The sequence below is a fragment of the Brassica oleracea genome, chromosome C3 (genome assembly GCF_000695525.1).
Source record: "Brassica oleracea var. oleracea cultivar TO1000 chromosome C3, BOL, whole genome shotgun sequence".
NCBI lineage: Eukaryota > Viridiplantae > Streptophyta > Magnoliopsida > Brassicales > Brassicaceae > Brassica > Brassica oleracea.
In genome coordinates, this window is record NC_027750.1 from 1,560,053 (window position 1) to 1,582,508 (window position 22,456).

General features: G+C 35.5%; 4 protein-coding genes and 1 non-coding gene across 5 annotated transcripts; 3 read left to right on the forward strand and 2 right to left on the reverse strand.

Annotated features, from left to right (window-relative positions):
- The first annotated feature begins 926 nt into the window (after window positions 1–926).
- On the forward strand, window positions 927–2,832 carry LOC106328455 (protein IQ-DOMAIN 14-like). The gene is made up of 2 exons (XM_013766898.1): window positions 927–1,451; window positions 1,969–2,832. Exons 1-2 carry the CDS (start codon window positions 1,083–1,085, stop codon window positions 2,641–2,643), a joined length of 1,044 nt encoding a protein of 347 aa, XP_013622352.1. The 5' UTR covers window positions 927–1,082; the 3' UTR covers window positions 2,644–2,832.
- A 54-nt stretch (window positions 2,833–2,886) lies between these two features.
- Window positions 2,887–4,209, reverse strand: LOC106329625 (RHOMBOID-like protein 3). Its single transcript, XM_013768311.1, has 6 exons — window positions 4,132–4,209; window positions 3,872–4,056; window positions 3,622–3,785; window positions 3,399–3,547; window positions 3,085–3,335; window positions 2,887–3,017 (listed from the first exon to the last, which is right to left on the reverse strand). Exons 1-6 carry the CDS (start codon window positions 4,207–4,209, stop codon window positions 2,903–2,905), a joined length of 942 nt encoding a protein of 313 aa, XP_013623765.1. The 3' UTR covers window positions 2,887–2,902.
- Window positions 4,210–4,874: 665 nt separating this feature from the next.
- Window positions 4,875–8,708, forward strand: LOC106328339 (protein BONZAI 2). Its single transcript, XM_013766764.1, has 15 exons — window positions 4,875–5,184; window positions 5,280–5,327; window positions 5,405–5,553; window positions 5,644–5,692; window positions 5,771–6,004; window positions 6,081–6,215; window positions 6,291–6,352; window positions 6,439–6,541; window positions 6,625–6,739; window positions 7,078–7,154; window positions 7,244–7,381; window positions 7,466–7,630; window positions 8,123–8,236; window positions 8,319–8,415; window positions 8,501–8,708. The coding sequence occupies exons 1-15, from the start codon at window positions 5,017–5,019 to the stop codon at window positions 8,611–8,613; spliced, it is 1,767 nt and encodes a 588-aa protein (XP_013622218.1). The 5' UTR covers window positions 4,875–5,016; the 3' UTR covers window positions 8,614–8,708.
- A 4,417-nt stretch (window positions 8,709–13,125) lies between these two features.
- Window positions 13,126–14,186, forward strand: LOC106334066 (ethylene-responsive transcription factor ERF115-like). The gene is made up of 2 exons (XM_013772421.1): window positions 13,126–13,411; window positions 13,660–14,186. The coding sequence occupies exons 1-2, from the start codon at window positions 13,171–13,173 to the stop codon at window positions 14,184–14,186; spliced, it is 768 nt and encodes a 255-aa protein (XP_013627875.1). The 5' UTR covers window positions 13,126–13,170.
- Window positions 14,187–16,721: 2,535 nt separating this feature from the next.
- Window positions 16,722–16,807, reverse strand: TRNAY-GUA. The gene is given in 2 exon segments: window positions 16,722–16,757; window positions 16,771–16,807. It is a non-coding gene; the product is annotated as a tRNA-Tyr (tRNA).
- Between the last annotated feature and the right edge of the window lie 5,649 nt (window positions 16,808–22,456).

Consider the following 22,456-nt stretch of genomic DNA (forward strand, 5'->3'; position numbering starts at 1 on the left):
CATGTTTATGATTGTATAAAACACACAAATAGAATATATAAATTTAATATAGTGTAATTTTCATCAAAATTATGAATATAAATGATATTTATAAAATTTTAGATCAAATAAACAAATAAAAATATTATTTAAAAAAAAAAGATTAGGCGGCTAGGCGGTTATTTAGGCGGCTAGGCGGTCATTTAGGCGGTCTAGGCGGAAAAAATCGGATATCCGATTTTTAAACCGATTTGGCATAAATCGGGGCGGAAAAGTGACGCGTAGCGCCTAGGCTGCCGATTTTTAGAACAGGGCTTTTATCACAGTCGTGGCATTGTCACATATGAAACTTCAGGAGACACTCCGTTCAAATTAAATATTCTGAAATTAAAATTTTAAAGATGTTATTAAAAATTTACATTGAAAAAATATTGAGACCTTGATATTTTAACTTTAGAATTTGCATTAAATTTTTAAAAATGATTTTAAATTTCTAAATTATTAAAAAATTCACTTTGAAATTTTTGTGATTAATAGTGTAAATTTTTTTTGTTACATAAAATATACAAATGTTAATAAAATCATATTAGTGGGAGATTTTAATTGATAAATATTCATATTAAAATATATTAAATATTTGTATCAAGTATCATTTGAATTTAATTATATAACCTATATACAAATAAAATTGATTGTTTAGATTTATGTAACAATAAAAATTATTGTAAATAAACAATAATGATTGTTTTGATTTATGTTCTTATTATATGCACAATAGTTGCTCGATTCTTAATTATTCAATATATTTAATATTTTATAATACGTGAAAAACACAAAATAAATAATATATGTAAGAATAATTTGTTTACATAGCGTTAATCTAGGGAAAAAGACAGATCTTAACCTAGTTTAATATATATTATGATATTTAAAATATTTTGTTTTATTTTTGTATGGAGCCTCCAAAAGAAAAAGAATAATATATGGAGCCTCCCAATTGCCTCTGCTTCTTTTTTGTCCGAAAGAAAAAAAATCCTCAACCGGAGAAAATTCCGACAAAAGTTTAGCAAAAGCAACGGTGATTCTCCGGCGATGAAGTAACTATGGGTTTCTTCAGACGTCTTTTCGGGAGCAAGAAGCAGGAGAAAACAACACATACGAAGAACAAGAGTAAAAAATGGAGCTTCACCACCAGATCCTCGAATCCGACGTCGTCTTCTCATCCAAGCAAGAGACGCACCGATGAAGAAATCCTGGACGCCGACAAGCATGCGATAGCCGTCGCAGCTGCCACCGCCGCGGTGGCTGAGGCGGCACTAGCGGCTGCTCACGCGGCGGCGGAGGTCGTGAGACTCACCGGAAGAGGAGGCGGTAGAACCTCGTCGGTAACTCAAGCTAATCGGAATAATCGCCGGTTGGCTCAAGAGTATGTTGCGGCGGGGAAGATTCAATCAGCTTTCCGTGGCTACTTGGTTAGTGATTTCCCTGAATTATTCTTAAAATTAAACAATCTTCAAAATTTAAATCTTTAATTTTATTAAAAATCCTCGAAGAAACTTTGAACTAAAGTGTGGAATAGCTGTCTGATGTTGATATTTCTACTTAATCCCAAATTTAAATAATTACTGAAAAATCATAAAGGATAACTCAATTCTGTATTTTTTCTATTGGTCCTGGAAAATACTAGGAAGAGACAAATGAATATGAAACTTGTAACAATCCTATACGCTCTACCGACACTATTTAGTAGTCTTCGTAAGAAATATTTTATTAATTAGTTTGTTTTCTTTAAAATGATAATTAATTTGAATTAGGTGGGTCAAATGTACATATACTCTAATCTATTGCTTACAAAATGAATTAGGTGTGTAAGTTTGTAACCATTTAGAAGAAATGTAATTGATTGGGAAACAACTTTGTAGTTTTTATTGTGTCTTTGGTTTGAGTTGGTGTGTAGTTTGTATAATACTAACCTTTTTTTTAATCTAGGCGAGGAGGGCGTTGAGAGCATTGAAGGCGTTAGTGAAGCTCCAAGCGTTAGTGAAAGGACACATAGTGAGGAAACAAACAGCCGATATGCTACGTCGGATGCAAACCCTTGTCAGACTCCAAGCTCGAGCAAGAGCATCTCGCTCTTCTCACGTTCCTCCCTCTCCACACTCTCTCCACGCACGATGCGTTTCAGAGGCTGAATACAGCAAAGTCATTGCCATGGACCACCACCGTTCTCTATGGAACGCACCGCAGTACAGCGAAGACAATGACAAGATCCTAGAAGTCGACACTTGGAAGCCTCACTTCGCTTCCTACTACCACAAGGAGTCGTCACCAAGTAAAAGAGGATCTCTTCCCACAAGTCCACAAGTAAGGTCTAGACCAGGAAGCAGCAGCGGCGGCGGTTCCAGGAGAAGAACACCGTTCACGCCAACGAGAAGCGAGTACGAGTACTACTCTGGGTGTTACCCTAACTACATGGCGAACACCGAGTCTTACAGAGCAAAAGTCCGGTCACAAAGTGCACCGAGACGGAGGCTTCACGAGTTGTCTTCAGAGAGTGGCGGCTACAAGAGGTCAGTTCAGGGACAGTATTACTACTACACAGCTGCTGCAGAACGATCGTTTGATCAGCGTTCATATCTCGGCTCTGATCCTAATTTGTTTTAGTAGTTGAAGGAATGTGTAAATCAGATACCGACACACAAGTACAGACAGTGATCAATCTCTGTTATGTAATTTTCTTCTGACTAGATCCTACGGTACAGATCTTGTACCAACAGGCTAGGGGGGTCCACATTTGTCTGGTTAAAGAAACTTCAATAATTTGTAGTGATGTCAAGTCACAAGTTCGAGCAATGAAGGACAACCACACACATACAAGCAATCACACTAATCATTACAAAGTAAACAATGTTGCTTATTTTTATCAAACGTCTTCACAACTCCATTTTGAAGTGGGGATACATCGTAGGTAGCGACACCAGCGGCAGTGATCATTACCTTCTTCTCCTCTGAATAGCATCACCAGCGCCACCACAAACCTGTAAAAGAACCCCACAAACATTAAAATGACAAGAGTAATTGATTCTTGGACAATGAAAACTTTACCCGGAGATCAATAGAGCCAAAGAAATGAGCCTCAATATGTATTGGTAAGGCTTGTACTTAGACGTCAGATGTCTGCCTTCTGGAATATGCTCTCTAGCTAACCACTTGAACCGAGGACGAGCCAGCAGAACAAAACCGAGGAGAAACCCAACTACAAACCCACCCAGATGACCCATATTATCAACGTGAGGTAGTATCCCAAGGGCCAAGTTTATCACAATGACAAACAAAAGCGTCAAGAGTGCTACAACCTGTAACAAAAAAAATGATTAAACTATTTGAAAATTTCAAAAGGTTTCTTAGTATTGAGAGATTAACCAGTTGGTAAGAATCTCGGAAAGCATTGAGCCAAGAAGTCCAAAGAGAGCACCAGAAGCTCCAACAGAGACGCCGTTTCTGATAAAGAGAGAAGACAATACGCTTCCTCCAACTCCTGATGTTACGTATATAACTCCAATCCTAACTGCAAACTCAAAACCAAAAATTTCAACCTTTTCTATAAATTTACACTACTTGATGATGACTATAATGACGTACCGAAACCAAACTGCTGCTCAAGGCGAATACCGACGAAGAGGAGACTGATCATATTAGCCACAAGATGAATAACACCAACGTGTAACCATATACATGTAAAGAGACGCCACGCTTCATGCTCCTCCACGACTCTGCACCACTCAAGTGATCCTAACTTCACCAATCTTCAAGTACCAAACCAAAAACATAAATGATAGTAACGGCAATTCACAAAACGCAGTCGTATTACATTACAAAGTAACGCACGTACGTGCGAGAAGAGGGACCGAAGAGAGGATTGTTCCGGAGAGGCTCGAACGCGAGTCTCCCGAGGAACCTGGCGACGCAGTGGTGGTTGGGAGAATGATGAGACTCCGAATGCTTAGGGCAGTTGTTGACGAACATGGCGATGGCAGAATGATCTCTCTCTCTCTCTCTCTCGCTTCGACTCTGTAACTGAAGGCGGTAAAAACGGTTAAAACTTTATTTGAGTTGAGAGTGGGTTTATACTAACCAATGGTAATATTACACGTGTAACGCATACGATGGGGCGCGCGTATTTTTCGAATGAGAAGCGTTCATCTCATGGCTCAAAGTATTACGACCCATCAGTTGGATATATCCGGCCCATTTAAATATTGACTACGACCCATCAAGGCCCTCTCACTTTTTTGATTGGGTTCTTGTCTGCAATCAAATCAGGTATTTTCCTTTTCGATTATTTTATTTTGAATAAAAAAAGTTTATGTAATTATGCTTTTGAGAAAGGTTTGTTTACCTTTCTGGTGGCGAAATGTTGTAATTGGTCATTACGTGAAATTCCAAGTCTTATTATTCACGTTAGATGCGTTTTTTTCCTTTCTTAAATTCCAGTCACACCGCATTATAAGAATAATAGCTTATCATGATATAAATTTCATATTCCCCATTTAACAAAACTATTTTTAAAAATTCGGCTTTGTATACCGATATAATAAACTGAGACCACTCTTCGATGTGTCAAAATCTCCTTGGACCATATAAATCACTAGCTCACTTCTGTAGTTATTATCTTCACGTGACTAACGCTAGTCAAATTTAATACTTCTCGAGTTTTTTTTTTCAGTTTCACATAGTAAATCTATATCTTTTTTGCATTTAATTTCTGTAATTATAAGTTAGTCCCTAATTTCGCAATAATAGTTGGCTGTAATTGTCCATAATAATAGTTGTTGATGATAATTTTTTTTAAAAAAAGAATAAAAATTGGCAGTAAGTAAATGAATGGAGTCAAAGACTTCAGACAGATCGTCGACTTGGAAAAACACAGTGGGTCCCACACTCTCTTCCCTCTTCCTCCTCCTCCTCAAATCTCTCTCCTTGAGAACTCGCCGTTAAATGATTGTCTCTGTTGTTCTTCGATCCATCTTCTAAGACATGGGAAGCTGCTGGTCCGATGGTAGTGGCCGCGGTGGTGGAATGGTCGGTGTCGGCGGGAACACTTCCTCCTCCGCCGCCGCCGCCGGCGGTTACGCTAGTCCAAACGACGCCGTTGACTACTACCTCAAGTCTCGCGGCTTCAACGGCCTCTTCTCTCAGATCGAGGTCTCTCTCCTTCGAATCTCTTAAACTTCCTTTTAGACCAAAGATTTGAGTTTCTTCCTCAACTTCATGTTTTTGTCTTCTTCCTTCCTTCGCAGCTATCGTTCTCCGCTTCCAGTTTGCGAGACATGGACGTGACTTCAAAGGTTCGTGCTTTTGTAATAATATGTCTTAAAAAGAACTTTCTTTTAATCTTATTTATACTTTGTGTTGTGGTGTACAGAGCGATGCAATGGTGGTTGTTTTTACAAAAGGAAGAGACGGAACACTTTCCGAATCGTTCCGTAGCGAAGTCGTTTTGAACTCTTTGAATCCTAAATGGATTAAGAAGTTTAATATCCGTTATCAGTTCGAGGTTGTGCAGACTTTGCTGTAAGTTAACTCTGCCTTATGTTAGAGGAAATCAATTGTAATTAATTAATTAAAAGTTTCTCACTTTATGAACTTTAATCTTCTCCACAGGTTTCGTATTTACGATATTGACACTCAGTTTCAAAGCTCAAAGGAGGAGGTACTGTGTACATTGTACAATCCTCATTGCATGCTCAAAGTGTTTATGATTTTGTTGATTTTTTTATTTAAATTTCAGATGCTTAAGCTAGACGAGCAGCAGTTTCTCGGTGAGGCAACGTGTACATTGTCTGAGGTTATCACAAAATCAAATAGGACGGTTGCTTTGGAACTCACGCGTAAAGAAGGGACTCAGCCACAGAACCATGGGAAGCTTATAGTCCATGCTGAGGAGTCTCTAGCTTCTAAGACCACTACAGAGATTGTTTTTAGGTGCTTGAATTTGGAATCAATGGATCATTTCTCCAAAAGTGTAAGCTATTGTGTTACACCATTTTTACCATGATTTACTTTCAGACATATATAATAACATGAGTTCTCTTTCTCAGGATCCGTTTCTGGTTATATCTAAGATTGTGGAGCATGGGAGTCCAATCCCTGTATCGAAAACCGAGGTCTTGAAGAATGAATCCAATCCGGTTTGGAAACCAGTCTCTCTAAGTGTTCAACAAGTTGGGAGTAAGGTAACAAGAGAGATCTTAGTTTCCCTGCTTGAGGAGGAAGGTGTAGTAACAGTTCTCTATGTAATAATTTTTCAGGACACCCCACTGGTAATAGAGTGCCTAGACTTTAATGGCAACGGCAACCACAATCTTATCGGGTAACCAACAAACTCTCCGTAACTTCCGTTCTAGTTTAGGATACGAGGATGAGAGATGATTATTGTTTGTTGTTGGATTTTGCCAGAAAAGTTCAGAAGTCACTTGCGGATTTAGAAAAGCTTCATTTGAGTGGCCAAGGAATCAATTTGTTCTTACCTACTGGTGTTGGACATAAACATGAGGACAGGGTAGGGATCTTCCACACAAATAAGAGGAGTTTGAATACAATTTTTAATTGCTAGAAACCTGATACCATTTGCCATTGTTTCAGGCGTTAAAGAGTCAGCTTTTCGTGGACAAGTTTACTGAAACTGTTCAGCATACGTTCCTAGAATACTTGGCTTCTGGATTTGAACTGAACTTCATGGTGGCAATTGATTTTACAGGTATGAATTTATTATGCCGTGGTAAAAGGATATGATAGGCTTGCGGGTTCGGGTAAGTTTTTGGTTTCAGTTATATTTCAGTTAAAAATTTGGTCAGTTTCGGGTAACTTCGGTTCGGAATTTTTGGTTAATTCAGTTAGTTTGGTTCCAAAGTTGGTTAAATTTTATTTTAACTAACCGGTCGCCGAACCGAAAACCGGATTTTTATTATAAACCTGCTGAACTGAACCGAACTCGTAACCAAACTAACCGGAAATTCTGGTTTGGTTCTGTTCAAGACTCTCTGCCTCTAATGAAATTCATTTGAACTAATCCTATTGTCCCTCATCTTTCATTAGCTTCAAATGGAAACCCTCGCCTCCCTGATTCCTTGCATTACATTGACCCCACAGGACGATTAAATGCCTACCAGAGAGTAAGAACTCATTATATACAAACTTTGGTTATTACTTAACTTTTCTTGCAGAAGCTTTGACTGTGTGTGATCCTTTCTTTGTATTTCAGGCAATTGTGGAAGTTGGAGAAGTGTTGCAGTTCTATGACACTGACAAACGCTTTCCAGCGTGGGGCTTTGGAGCTCGTCCTATAGACATCCCAGTTTCACATTGCTTTAACCTAAACGGAAGCAGTACTTACTGTGAGGTCTGTCAACAAAATCTGAACCAACATTCCTCATGTTAAACAACATGAAACTAACCTTATCCTTTTTTGTTTTGTTTTCCTCAGGTAGATGGGATTCAAGGTATCATGAATGCATACAATGGTGCTCTCTTCAACGTCTCTTTTGCTGGGCCTACTCTCTTTGGTCCCGTGATCAACGCTGCTGCAACAATAGCAAGCGAGTCACTCGCTCAAAATGCAAGGAGATATTACGTCTTGTTGATAATCACTGTGAGTTTATGTCCTTGTGTTGTGTTTGTTAATGGTTCTAAAAATCCGTATAGGCATCGATGGGCACCTAGGCCGTAACTTGGTGCTAATCCGAAATGATATTTAAAAATTCGGTTTATACAACTCAAATCGTTTTAAATTGTAATAAATAAGTTTAAATCGGTTTAAATCTATATGAACAAGTCAAAATATGTTAAATTAAATAATAATTTTAGTACAAATCTTCAAATTTGTCAAATTTCTTTTGTTTTATATATCTAATTGTGATAATTCATCAAAATAATTTTGTAATTTAATCCAAAAACTAAAATATCTTATAAATGTAATATAAAAAATATTAATTAATAATTCATTAATGCCTAGACTTTGTCTAGGTCCCTGATAGTCTGCCTAGTGTACGAAGCACCTAGTTAATGCCTATCGTTTTTTCAATCTTGATTTTTTTATATGTTAAAAGACAATGTAAACTGAACTTGTCTGTTTTTTTCATAGGATGGAGTAATAACAGATCTGCAAGAGACGAAAGACGCATTGGTCAGTGCATCAGATCTGCCATTATCAATCCTCATCGTTGGAGTAGGAGGAGCTGACTATAAAGAAATGGAGGTTCCTAATACGAATTTTTCAACACTACAGAGTTTGTGGGATTTTCCATTAGATTCTTACACTCGTTGTTGTCGTTGCGTAGGTACTAGATGGAGACAAAGGAGAGAGATTAGAAAGCTCGAGCGGTCGTGTAGCGTCACGTGATATAGTCCAGTTCGTTGCATTACGAGACATGCAATGTGAGTCTTGTTTTGTTTGGCTCAAGAAAAACATTGAGCGTTTTTGGTTAGGTGATGATTTGTTGTGTGTGTGGTTTATGTGTAGATGGAGAGGTCTCAGTGGTAGAAGCGTTACTAGCGGAATTGCCTTCACAGTTTTTAACGTACATGAGAAACCGTAATATCACTCCCACAAGTATTACCACCTCCGCATCTTGATGCATTGTCAAGTGTCAACACTGTACATACATTACATTCAGCTCTAAACGCTGTCGTTTTGGTTTTCTATTTTATATTATCTGGAATTTTTCCTTTTCCAGTATGCAACGTCAAGTTTTACTTCAGTCTTTGATTTGTTACTTTTTCTTTTTATTTTAAAAAATATTATTTTTATTTAATATTATTTGCTAATTTACAAGTTGATTTGGGCATACTGAAAATCATGTGGTATTTGTTCAACGGTCAACAAATTAAGTTGTTGACTTTCTTATTTTAGGTGCCGACTTTTCTTCCTAAGCCGTAACTTTAAACGTGATCGTTGATTCTATATTTTTATTATTTAGTACTTTGACGCATTTGTCGCTGAAAATTATGAACTTTGAAAAGTAAATGGAACTAGGGCAACATATTAAACACACCTTCTTAGATATATAGCTATTTATATGAATATTTGATATAAAATGATCAAATGTATATACCTTAAGTTAGAGTACGTGACCTTCTCAAACTCATTTTTTCTCTTAGCAAATTCGCAAAAAGAGAGAGTTTTAGATTTCTTTAAAATTTTAAATTAAGGTATACACATGGGTAGGGGTAGTTTCCATTTCTAGATCATTATCATGAGGATAGCGCTCCATGTGACCATGTTTTGCTACCCATGTGTATTTTCTTTAGTTTAATGTAACTAATAACACCTACCCATGTGTATTTGCTGTTTTAAAGTGTTCTTTTGAAACTTTAAAGCGTATTCCCATCAAATTCAAATTCATCGACATCTTAAAGTTACTTCTTTTTCATTTGACTGATTTTCTTATATGAACAATACTATCTTTCGTCGTAATCTTGTTACAATGTCTTTGTTTGTGTGTAGACGACAAATGTTAGTTAATTTGATTTTACCCAAAAAATGTTAGCTAACTTTAATAATACCTAAATGTCCACGTTACTGATCGTTGAATTTGTCTAATTATTCGGATTCTCTAACTGGTGGTCCCTTCAAAGCTTCCCTGTTAGTTTTCGTTATAATTGCAATGCGTATATTTTTCAAAAATAACTAGATTCTGCTGAATTTCATATTACCCTTTTTCTTGAAACACTTTTTTGACACACTTAGTATCGAACTCCCTAAGATTTTCTAAAATGTTTACGTTTATTAAGAATTCAATAAATGTTTATAATTTAAATTTTTTTTTAGTTTATTATACATTTTTCAATAACTTTTCACCAATGAAATTTAATCAATTCAAATATTTTCATTTAATGTTTCTTAAAAGTATGAAAAAATACCTTAAACATATAGAAAATCTATCTTTGTGGAACAAATAAAAAATCTAAAACATCTTATTTTCAGAAACGGAGGGAGTATTATCTAAGGTAAATATTATTTTTTTGTTAATTTCTCTCAAAGTTAATGTTACTGAGCAAGTAAGCCCCTGGTTTTAGGTTTTTAGTCAAGTAACAATGTAACATACCTCTATATCAATCGAATAGGGTTGCAGCAACATCAGCTAACCTAGGCCTGGGCGTTCGGGTACCCGTTGGCGTTCGGATCGGGTTTTTCGGATTTTGGTTCTTTTTTATAACACCTCATAAGTCCCATTCTAGTAAATTTGCAAGTACGGGTCGGGTTCGGATATAACACATCGGGTTCGGGTCGGTTTTGTATCACATCATAGAACCCATAAAGTAACCATATATCATTCGGATTCAGGTTATATCGGATCGGTTCGGATATACCCGAAATAAAATCTAAAATTTAAAAGCAAAACATAAGAAATATATACTTATTTATATATAATTAAGTATTTAAAGTAGTTATTTAAATTTTAAATACTTATTGTTAGATACCATATAAAAATAAATATGAAATTGAATATTTGAAGTATATATTCATGTTTCATATAATTACATTGTATATTAGTTTGAACATTCAGACCAGTTTCTTCGGATATTTTTTCGGATTTTTTGGTTTTTTCGGGTTTTCGGGTTACCCGTTCGGGTTCGGTTAATAACCGTTCGGATTCGGTTAATAACACTTCGGGTTCGGATATGTTTTGTACCACTTTACGAGATCCATTCGGGTATTTTTTACATTTCGGATCGGGTACGGATCGGGTTTTTCGGTTCGGATTCGGTTCGGATTTTGGATTATGGATTTTATGCCCAGACCTAAGCTAACCGATAAAGTACAGAGAAAAGAAAATTCAAAGTCTCTATACCCATTCTCGGTTTGAAGCGAAATCTGGCCATTCGTCATGGCTTGATCAGAAATGAACTAGGTCCACTCAGTGGACCAGTATATGTTATGTTGTTCTACACAACACATGGACACATTGCTTATACCATACTTAATTTGGAGTTCCACGTGAAACGCTGAATCCTTGTAGTTCGACGACCAAGTCAAATATATTTTTGTTGCAGAATATAAAATCCCCTCCAATGCATTTGTCCAGTCTCTACCTTCACGAGCCATCTACATACTGAATTCAATGGAAGTTTGTATTTTTTTTTTCTCATACTAATTATTTGTGCATACAAATCTTCAAAAACTAACTGGTGAGCGTATGCACACAAAAAAAAATATTTTAAATGAAAGAAGAGTAGACATGTCTTATACTGTAATGTATACATCTCAATGTGCTTGACTATACTCTAGGCTCCAAGTACGGCCAATTGAGTATTGATATATTTAGCACTCCTTAATTAGTTTCTTTTTCTAGATCATCTATCATGAGGAGAGCGCTCCATGTTTCGCTACGTATGCTTTAGTTTAATGTGTTTAGATAACCACGCGTCTGTGGTCGGGTGGTCAAGGCGTTCCGTAGATCTCCAAGGATCCGAGTTCGAATCCGCATCACACCAGATTTTCACGTGCGTGGACACCGGGGTTTTCACATTCTCTCTCCGGGGAATGGTTTACCATTTTTTTTAATGCGTTTAGATTTTAATCTGAATTTTTATTTTTTTTTCTTTGCAAATTACAACAAAACAAAATGTGAGCACGCATCGCACGTGCAATTAACCACAACTAAAAAGACTAACGGTTTTGTCCATTACAATACTCTCTTAGTTCCCCTCCTGATCTCTTAGCAAACTACCTCTTTCCCGACCAAAAATAGGTAATTTCATACAATAAGAAATTTAATATGTGGGATCAGAAAAATATAGTTAGTTGTGATGTGGGACTTGTCAAGGCCTGGAGGCCCCAGACAAAGTGCTTTTGTGACCATTTCCTCAAATAATTTGTTACATACCAAAACGGTACTTTCTTCAAATATTATTGTAAATTTTTCTTTTTGAACTTTATATTATTATTGTTAAGAAAGATACAATACTGTGAATATTGTAACTTTTTAGATCAAGAACGAGTGTATGTTTTTCACCGTTTAGTAAAAGATACTAACAGTTTTAACCTTAGATTATTAACGGGTTCATTATCTTCCACGAAAAAATGAATATATTTATCAATATCTAGATAATCTATCCCGTCATACGGACTTAATATTACGAACCCACATCTGATTTTAGTTAATTAAACTTGAATCTTGGACTTAATTAGGGAATGCATTTGAAAACGTTTAGTTGATCACTGGATACAAAACTTCCACATAACTATGAAGTTTAAACTGAATTATTTCCAGATATAGATGAAACTAGAAAACATCTTCGTGTATCTATTTGTAATAAGAGCCTCCAAAACAACAGTTAAGTTCACACGTTTTCTCTTGAGTTAATGATCAGTGTGTACACATCTCTCTTGGATGTATAACTAAGTTTCTTTTTTCAATTTCTGTTCAAATCTTTAATGGGAAAAAAAAGATTCCACTTCAGGAAAAAAAATGAATCCCACTCTAACGTACGTAAACTATTGTTTATCTATATTTTTTTAATGAATGAAAAACAAAGTTGTTATATTCTTATTCCCTTAACTTTTACAGCGAATGTCAGTTTAATTTATACACAAATAATATATTTCTTATATAAAACCAAACCTTAAAAAATAGAACTTTTATGTTTGTTTTCCTTCTTCGATTCCATGCATGTGTTTCCGAAAAGAAACTAGCAAATAATATGTACATGCATGCATTTTCCTTCTTTATTTTTCTCTTTTTATCATTTAGGATCTTTGTACAGTGTTCATATTTATTTAAATTCTTCTGTCAGAGCTTTTTTAGCAATCGTTATTGATATCCATTTCTTAAACGTTCAGATTCACACGTACGCTTTTTTTTGCTATAAGCAAATAAAAAGGCCATTTTCACGCGTCTCTACAGTGTTAACAAATACACTCATACAATTGCATGATTTTTATGTGCCTCGAAAATTATGATATATATACTAAACAAAATTTGAAAATATGCAAAACTTCAGATTGACGTTTTGTTGTTATTTTTCTTATGTTCACACAAACAAAATGTTTCTATAAACCATTCAAAATTCTTCACTCCAAAACCCTAATTAATATCTCTCTTCCACTTTCCCTGTCTTCTTTGTTTCTCATTTTCAACGCATCATCGTCTATTTGAAAAAGTGCAAAATCTGAAACCCTAATAATCAATGAATAATGGGAAGAGGCCCTTTCGAGCCGGTGAATCTGAGGAGAAGAAAGAAGCCGATGACGACGATAACATATTTCCGTTCTTCTCGGCACGATCCGAATACGACACGCGTGCCATAGTCTCAGCCCTGACTCAAGTCATTGGAAACCAAAGCAGCACGCATGATAATAATCTACATCACCCTGTTGAGTATGATCAGCAAGATCCTATCCAACATGTTCCTCCTACTCAAGATCAAGGTATATATATATATATATATTTTTTTTTTTTGAACACGAATATATATATATATATATGTAAACTTATATATATACGTGCACATATAGCTTGATTTGCATATTTATTGCAACTAATTAACAGTTAGTATATGATAATATGTACATACAAAGAAGCAGATCGATGATATATATTCTTACTTCACAAATTTCTTGCAGTGTGTATATAAGCATATATATGAGATTAATAATTTATGTCACTTGTGTTGAAGGACACTTGAGGAAAATACATTATAGAGGGGTAAGGCAACGACCATGGGGAAAATGGGCTGCCGAAATTAGGGATCCACAAAAGGCCGCACGCGTGTGGCTTGGGACATTTGAGACCGCTGAAGCTGCGGCCTTAGCTTATGATGAAGCAGCTCTTAGGTTCAAAGGAAGCAAAGCCAAACTTAATTTCCCTGAGAGAGCTCAACTAGCAAGTAACACTAGTACTATTACCGGTCTACCAAACTATTACTCTTCTAATAATCAAACTCACTACTCAAATCCGCAGACTAATCCACAAAACATACCATATTATAACCAATACTACTATAACCAATATCTCCAGCAAGGGGGAAATAGTAACGATGCAGTAAGCTATAGTCTGGCAGGTGGGGAAACCGGAGGCTCAATGTATAGCCATCAGACATTATCTAATACCACTTCTTCATCAGCTGGTGGATCTTTAAGGCAACAAGAAGATTACACAAGTTTTTGGCATTTTGGGGATTCTTCTCCTAATTCGGGGTTTTGAGATCCTCATATAAATAAGGGGTTTCGGATGACTTATTATGAGGAGATCATATCATATGTTCCTTGAGTGTTTTCTATTTTCATTATGCGTGTGTCGTTTGTGTATCATTTTCTTAGTTTCTTCTCAAGAGTTTTCACTGGGTTCTTTGTTAACAAGCCTTAATTTCAAACTAAATTCATAAAATAACAAAAATATTGTCCTTAAAATTTGTGGGAGTAGTCTCAAATAAGCACACACATACATATATATAAATTATTCACTGGTTTCTCGGTACATGATGTTAATGGATATATGATATGGCATGTATAACGTGAGTGATCAAAACAATATATAAAATCAACGATAAAAAAAATCTTAAGTTTGTACAATGTCACATCACATGATACCTGTTAAGATTTTGGATCATTTTGATCAGGCATGGGCATTTTACCCGGATCCGAAGACCCCACCCAAAACAGACCCGAAAAATCTCGACCCGATCCGAAACTGATCCGATCGTTTTACCCTATTGGGTCTTGTTGTGAAGGACCCGCGGGTCTTGGACCCGACCCGAACCCGAGACCCAAGTTGGGTACCCGAAAACCCGAAACTTCTAGTATCTTCTAGTATATATTAGGTATATATAGATGTTTCAGTTTGTTTTTGGTATTATGAATATTTTTATAGCTTCAAATTTAAGTTTTTGAGTATGGTTTGGGTTTGAGATAAAAATTTAGATTTTCAATAATATAATTGGGATAATCAAATAAAATTTCGGATATTTTTCATGTCCTTGGATCATATTTTAGATAAAATTTATCATTTTTTTTGTATCTAAATATTTTCAGATATTTTCAGTGTGTTTTAGGTATTTTTTGGGTTGGACCCGACATGACCTGAACCGAACCCGATCTGTAACCGAACCGAATCCGAATTGACAAACTCTAATTACCTTAGTGGGTCCAATTATCTAAGACTCGACCCGACCCGGATCCAAGAAAACCCGAACCAACTCCGAACCGAGAATTTCAAATTACCCTATCATCAGGTCTTAAACTCTTAGACCCGAAGGACCCGGATCCGCAACTACCCGATCCGAATCTTACCCGATTCATTTCTCAAAAAAGAAATGGGATTGGAAGTAACAAGTATGAAAACTTGACCAAAACAGATTCCATACGGCTTGTTCAACTCCTTGACTTTCTCAATCCAAAGAGGTTGGGTTGACTCCTTTTGACCCATGTTTTCATATTATTTTCTCTCGTTTTTTATTTAAAAAATACAAACATGCATATACGTTATTTATGGTATACAAAATGATATGGGAAATGTGTAATGCGGATTCATAAAATAGTGCACACATGATGAAAATAACTAAATTTATAGGAATTAACATTTGAGTTAGATTTAATGTACATATTTTCAGAAGTGAAAAAATGATTTCGTTTTGAAATTCAGACTCGTTCCTCATATCATCATGTCAACTGAAATGATGGTTACAACTTACAATGATAATGAATTTTGGTGTAAATAAACACTTTCAAACCAACGCGTTGTCTCCTCTTTCTTTTGTCTTTTTTCTTTGTTTGTGAACCTTTCTTTCAACTTATTTTTGTTAATTCATTTTTTACATGTTGACAAAAAAAAAATTCATCTTTTATACATATTATATCGTAAATGGTTAGTGCTTGGTATATGGATCTCGGCCGCCGACCAAAATCTGTACTTCATGACATTCGTGGAACATCAAAAGCATTATATATATATAGCAACGCGCGGATGTAGCGCTATCACATATATTGGTTACTAGTGATAAGTAAAATTTATAAAATAGATAAATAAAGGATTTTTATGATGAACTATTGTTAGCATTTTTATATATTGCTTTGATTTTGTCAGCATTTTTGTGACTATCTTTAGTCTTCTCCCCTTCTCGCATATAGTCAAAGACATGGCAAGTGATCAACATTTAACTCATGTTTATCATATTTCCACTTAATTCTAAAATTGTTTGATGTGAGTTCAGATATCGACAGTTGCTTACAAAACAATTCAAAATATTAAATATAAATACAGTTATTATCTATCCCGACAGATATACGGAATATAAGAGAATATCTATAATCAGAATGCTGACGTCAACGGAAATGGGTATGGCCAACAGCACCGCACGCACGCCTGCCTAGCACCGTCCTTTCAACATTTGCGGCCTTTTAAGCTCTCACAGATCTCAACCACTTCCTTTAGCCTTCCTTTTCAAACTTATCGGCCCGAAGACGTATGTATGCAAACTATGCATGCATACTTGTTATACAAAAACAAAATCAAATAAGAAGACGTATATATTGCTTTGTTTCCTTCGTATGGGCCATGGGGATGTTCAAATTGCACCGACTCACATTCATTGTAATAATGTATACAACGCAGCCTACTTCAGTTTTCTAAATAGTCCGGCCCATTTTATCAGCCCGAAAATGGGTTTTAAGACCACAACTAACTTTTTTTTTTGGGTTAATCCACGTTTAAAAAATAAGAAACGAGTGGCAAAACAATAATTCCGACCTGCCGGAATCGAACCAGCGACCTAAAGATTTGCTGTCACAGACTACAGTCTTCCGCTCTACCAACTGAGCTAAGGTCGGTTATTGTTAGAAATAAAAACACTATTTTTAGTATTGTTAAATGTAATCTTCTTTTCTAACTTCTAAACCGGAAAAGAGAACCAGCGAGAGTATGACTACCAAATCATGAACCACCTTGATTCCTCTCTTACGTACAAAAAAAAAAACTCAGGGTCAAACATTCATAACTTTGATCAACCCAACGTACAATTGACCTACCAGTTTGATTCAAAACCGGATGGATACGCACAGTTTCAATTTAACCAATTTACACGTGCCGCGTCGAATCGCACGTGTGTAAGCCCCACAGTTATGCTCTTGTAGGCATAGAAATCGATGGTGAGGAACTCGTTCGTTTTGTGGAGTATGTTGATAAAGACAACATTGGAACTATAACATTCCAAGAGTGGAAGAGATTTTCTTTGGTTATACCTTCATGGAGCCACGATTGAAAACATATATAATCACTGGGAAAGGTGTGCTTGATAGACATTGGGGAGGAAGCTGTTATATATACCAGATGGTATAAGCTAACATGTCAAAAGAAATAGATTGATTCTCGCGGGAGGACTGACCGTGCCATTTCTAGGACTAGAGACGACAATGACATGGAAACGTTGAGAGGTTTCTACAGAGGACTCTTACCAAATCTTGTAGTAGATCCAAGCATATTGTTTATGAAGCTATGAAGAAAAACATGGCTCTTGATGAGCCATTACAATTTTTTCTCGGCGTTAGTCATTCTTTTTTTCATCACACTCTTGAGTTATAAAACTTATAATTATGTGAGATAACAGTAACAAGCTGATTTACATTTCTCAACTATCGATTTTTTTGTATGATCATTTACATTTTAATCTCGACTATAAAATATGTTCCACGATATTGACAACGATCGTATACCTATAAACATTTGTTTATATATAATGGTACTCTCAACTTTACATATATTTATTTTAAAATTCAGTGATTCAAATCTTTTTATTGTTATTTAATTATATTGTTTAGGATACAAACAACATTTTTTATTGTAATACAAGCAACATTACAATAAAATATAGTTTACATTCCAAAATTTAAACTATTTAGTTAGTTTTTAAATTTCACATAGTGCATAGATCTTTTATGTTTATGAACTAATGTTTTTTATTAAAATAAGAGCAATTGGATTATTAAAAAAAATACTATATAAGAGCAACTGGAACAATAGTTATAAGGATTTTCTTAAATAGTAAACCGGTTATTATGGAAACCGCCGCCAAAATAAGGGAAACACCGTGATAACCCCCACAAATAAAAGCACATGTACAACAAGTTCCTTGTTAGTTATGGACATTGTAGATGCTATCCTCTATCACATGGCTTGTAACTAAATAAAAGAGAGCAGGTAGTGAGAGATAATTGATTATGAATAAGCACTCTTTAAAGAAAAGTATTAAAAAAATTTAATTTTCAAAAAAAAAAAAAAAAAAAAAAAAGTATTAAAAATAATGCATTGCAACTAGAAACCTTTTTTTTTATGATATAGACACGCTAGAAACAAAACTATATTGAGCCGACGATACAGTAGCATAGTTATAAAGTTATATGAAATTCTACAGTTTTACACAGATCCCGGATCTTGAAATTTTCTCAGTGTGTATATTTTAAGTAAAAAAAAATTTGTAAATGGAAACTCGGATCGTGTTTCAAAATAAAGGAAACTCGGATCTTAATATATAAAGATAGTTTAGAAAGAAACAACAAGATTGTAAAGCTATTAAAAGCAATCAGAATACTTCTCGTGAGAGAATCAACACATCACCGGAAGAAGAAATAAAAACATTAAAGATCGAAAATACGAAAAGAAGAAAGGCGTAGCCTTCCCTTTGCCTCTGATGACTTGCCGTTTGTATCCTTCTCCGTTAACAAGAACAGAGAAAGATAGCGGAACCGAGTAAACTCCGGTTAATCGTAGCTTGAATCCTTCTTAACGGCGTCTTCTTGTTCCGTTTCTTCCTCCATATCTTCTTCTTCTCTTCTTTAGATTAGTGGCAAGGAGAGATAAAATGTTAGTGTTTCTTTTAGTCTTCTATGTCTATCTTCAACCCATTTATAATGCTTCATCTGGTCCCATATCCAAATCATTATTAATTTACTATTGTTATTTTTTAAAGTATATGTTTTGCTCAATTTTATTTCAACGCTATGGAATCTTTATGAAAGTTATACCTAACTTCAGTAAAATTCTTAATAAGCACTTCAATAATGGGGGTGTTTTACTCTTAAAATAATTCAGTTTGCATTATTATTTTTTTTTGAGTAATATTCAGTTTGCATTATTGCATGGCATATAATTTTTTAAAAATTCCAGTTTGCACTATTGCATAGCGTGGAAATCTTAAATGAATTCCAGTTTTAATCAATAATTCCACATAATAGTTTTATACAATGTTAGTTGCTAGCTACCTCTCAACTATCAATTTCTGGGATGTGAAGAAATGTCAGAAGCATTTTCTCAAAACAAAAAAGAAGAAATGTTAAGTTACAACAAAAAAAAAAAATAAGAAATGTCAGAAGCAGTCGTCAAATATCATTTGCTTTTATTTTTGCTGATAAAAAATATTATTTGCTTTCCTTCCTCTAAAATTATTTTATTATTTTTCTATAACTTTTCCATGACAATTAAAAACACAAGCGGGTTATATATATTCACGTGTCGTCATTTCCACTAGGAAATAATAAATAATCGTTTTTATATACATATAAACCAACCATACTTTTCGAAATATTAAAATACTCGTTTTTTTAGGAGGTGATCCAGTTTGGTCATACGAGGACCACCTAGCTAAGCCGTGCATCCAACTGACATTGAGTTTATATCATCTTGTCAAAATATACTTATTTTTCCGCAACAGCAAGTGGAGATATACCTGCATAATTAGCTATTTACACTTTCAGTTTACAAAGCCACGAATATGATAATCAAAAAGTTGGCTGCATAGTGTATATCATTATGCCAAAAAGTTGCATTTTTCTAAAACTTAATGAACAATCCTAGCTTGACACATCACTGCTTACGTAACTATGGCAAGAATATGTACTACATGAGTATTTCTTTCTTTTGAAATCAGCATTAATTAACTTAATTCGAAATTTAAATCGTAGTAGAGATAACACTCCATGAATATATCAACTTTTGAATTATCATTACCAGGTTTTGATAAACATGACTTAGCAAAACAAGTTTGACATACTTATAATGCTAGATAGATATCTTTTTTTTTTGAAACACAACTAACTTTCATTCATCAACTTTCTTGAATGCAAATACTAGAGGAAATTATCCATCTTCTTTGATAAAAAGCATAAGATACAATAACAGACTAAATTAAGAAAAATAGATCTTCAAAAGTAAGATGACAGCGAATTCAAGACAAAGCTTGGATGCGTCGATGGAGCATACCCGACAGAGTCGGACAGCTGAGACTTAGTCACATAATGTGACGTTGAGGGACAACCCTCACCTGCGAGACAACACATGGTAATCTCGGTTGCATCTTCTGGCCCTGTACAGACCGCTACGCAAGATAACAAACCGGTGATAAAGCTGAAGCCGAAGCTCGGCAGCGAAGCCGAGAAATCATCTTCTTCCATGGGAAGAATGTATGGTGGAAAAGTCCTCTCTTCAAAAGACGAGGAAGATTGAAATGGAAACTGTCTCGGTGAATCCACCGATAAACTATTCTTAACAAGATAATATGCCATTATACGCAAAAGTAAGGCCCCGGTGAACCCACCGGAAATCCTTATCAAACAAGTCAATACCAAAACCACAGTTTTCAATAAAATCAGTACAGTCGGTACCTTCAAAAGCAGTACCGTATTTCTTGGTTTTGTGTAACTGGTTTGTGGGCTATAACAATAAGGGAGATTAGCAATCCAGGCCCAATTAGTGATCACCCTTGGCCCAACCCAAGACGATTGATTGAGTGACGGGAAGGAGTGGATACAGACGCCAGGGATGGAAACTCCGGCGGCGATGGATACTCGGCCGTCTAGCCAGGGATGGTGCGCTTCAGCGAGCGGCGAGCTTGGAACACCGGAGAAGATGGGCCTTACAAACAGACAGAGAGGAAGAGCAGCACAGTGGATCTCCTCGGAATCCCGGAGAGGACCGTCAACTTCTGCTTTCGTCAAGCTGGATCTGGTGGGAGAGGTTCGGAAGTGGCTCGTCCTTATCAGGTGGCACGATATCGGTACTGAATCCTTGGAAAACAGTGGAACCCCACATATACAAGGGTATAGATTACCGCGACCGGACACTAGATGTGGTAGAGAAGGTGGAAATGGCCGACGACACTGTCGAAGAGGCGTAGATCTAAAGGTTTGGGGGTGACTGAAGCTGACCGGCATGATGGAGAAGCGGAGAGACCCCCAGAAGGTCACGGATCCGGTGTCCCAGACTCCGAAACGAAGAAACGAGCGGTGGAAACGATTAGAACATGGTGGTGAGCGATCTGAAGACGATGAGTAGCAGGAGACACAGCATAGGGCCCGACGCCGGCGGCCAGAGGCCTCACCGGCGTCGAGAGAGATGATGTTTGTCGTCTTCTCGATTTTCGGGCCCCAGAGAGAATTAGGACGAACTTTTAATTACTCATGCTAGATAGATATCAATATATTATAAAATAATAGGTGACTAGTTTGTGAATGCTTCTTTAAGCTAATTTTATTGAGTGTGATCTTCTAGTTAATTAAATTTGTAATTTATTCCTAGCAAAAGTAGCATCACTAATATAATCTTTTGTTAGTAAGTAATACAAGGGAATAAAAACTATCGTTGAAAAAGAAAAACCTAAAGCATAGGAATGAATGTGAATATGATATATATATTGTATACAATTAACTATTGTCTAGTGTAGGCCTTTCTTTAGATAGGTAAAGCTCTTTACAACGTTTTATCTTATAACAAACTTAGCAATGGACAATAATCACGTCGAATAAGCACTAGTCCCACTAGAGTGGGAGCCAGTAAGCAACCATCACTACTTCAACTCGTACCAATTTATTATATTGAAATCAGTATATGAATATAGTTTTAATTCCTTATTGAGAAAGCTTCGTACCACTTTACTTACGCCTTATCACAAATGAAGCATGTTACTTTTATGATTCTATAAACTTTGATTAGAATCGAAAGTACTAATCAGAATATAGAACACTATAAAAGATAGAGAAAAAAACATTTACGGTTTAATTGATTGCATAAATATACACAACTTAAGTACATCTCAGTATCTCACTGATAAACATTTTTTTTAAAGTAAATAAATATGGTGTTAGATAATACCAACTTTAATTAGCGTTATAATTTATCTAAACACAACTCTTCAAGCCATTTAGATAATACCAACTTTAATTAGCGTTATATTTTATCTAAACACAACTCTTCAAGCCATTTGGATAAATATAAATCTCTTGACGGTGATTAAAAGGAACTAGACGGATGATTTAGACGCTGTCTAAATTGAGTTCTAGAAAAATCGTTTTTAAATAATTGTTTCGCTTATGAATGATTTACCATCTATGTCGATTTCTTTAGAACATTGATCTGAACTATTTAAGAGTCAAAAACACTATTTTTCTCTTTTTTATGATTTGATCTAATGTGATATATATCACCATTAA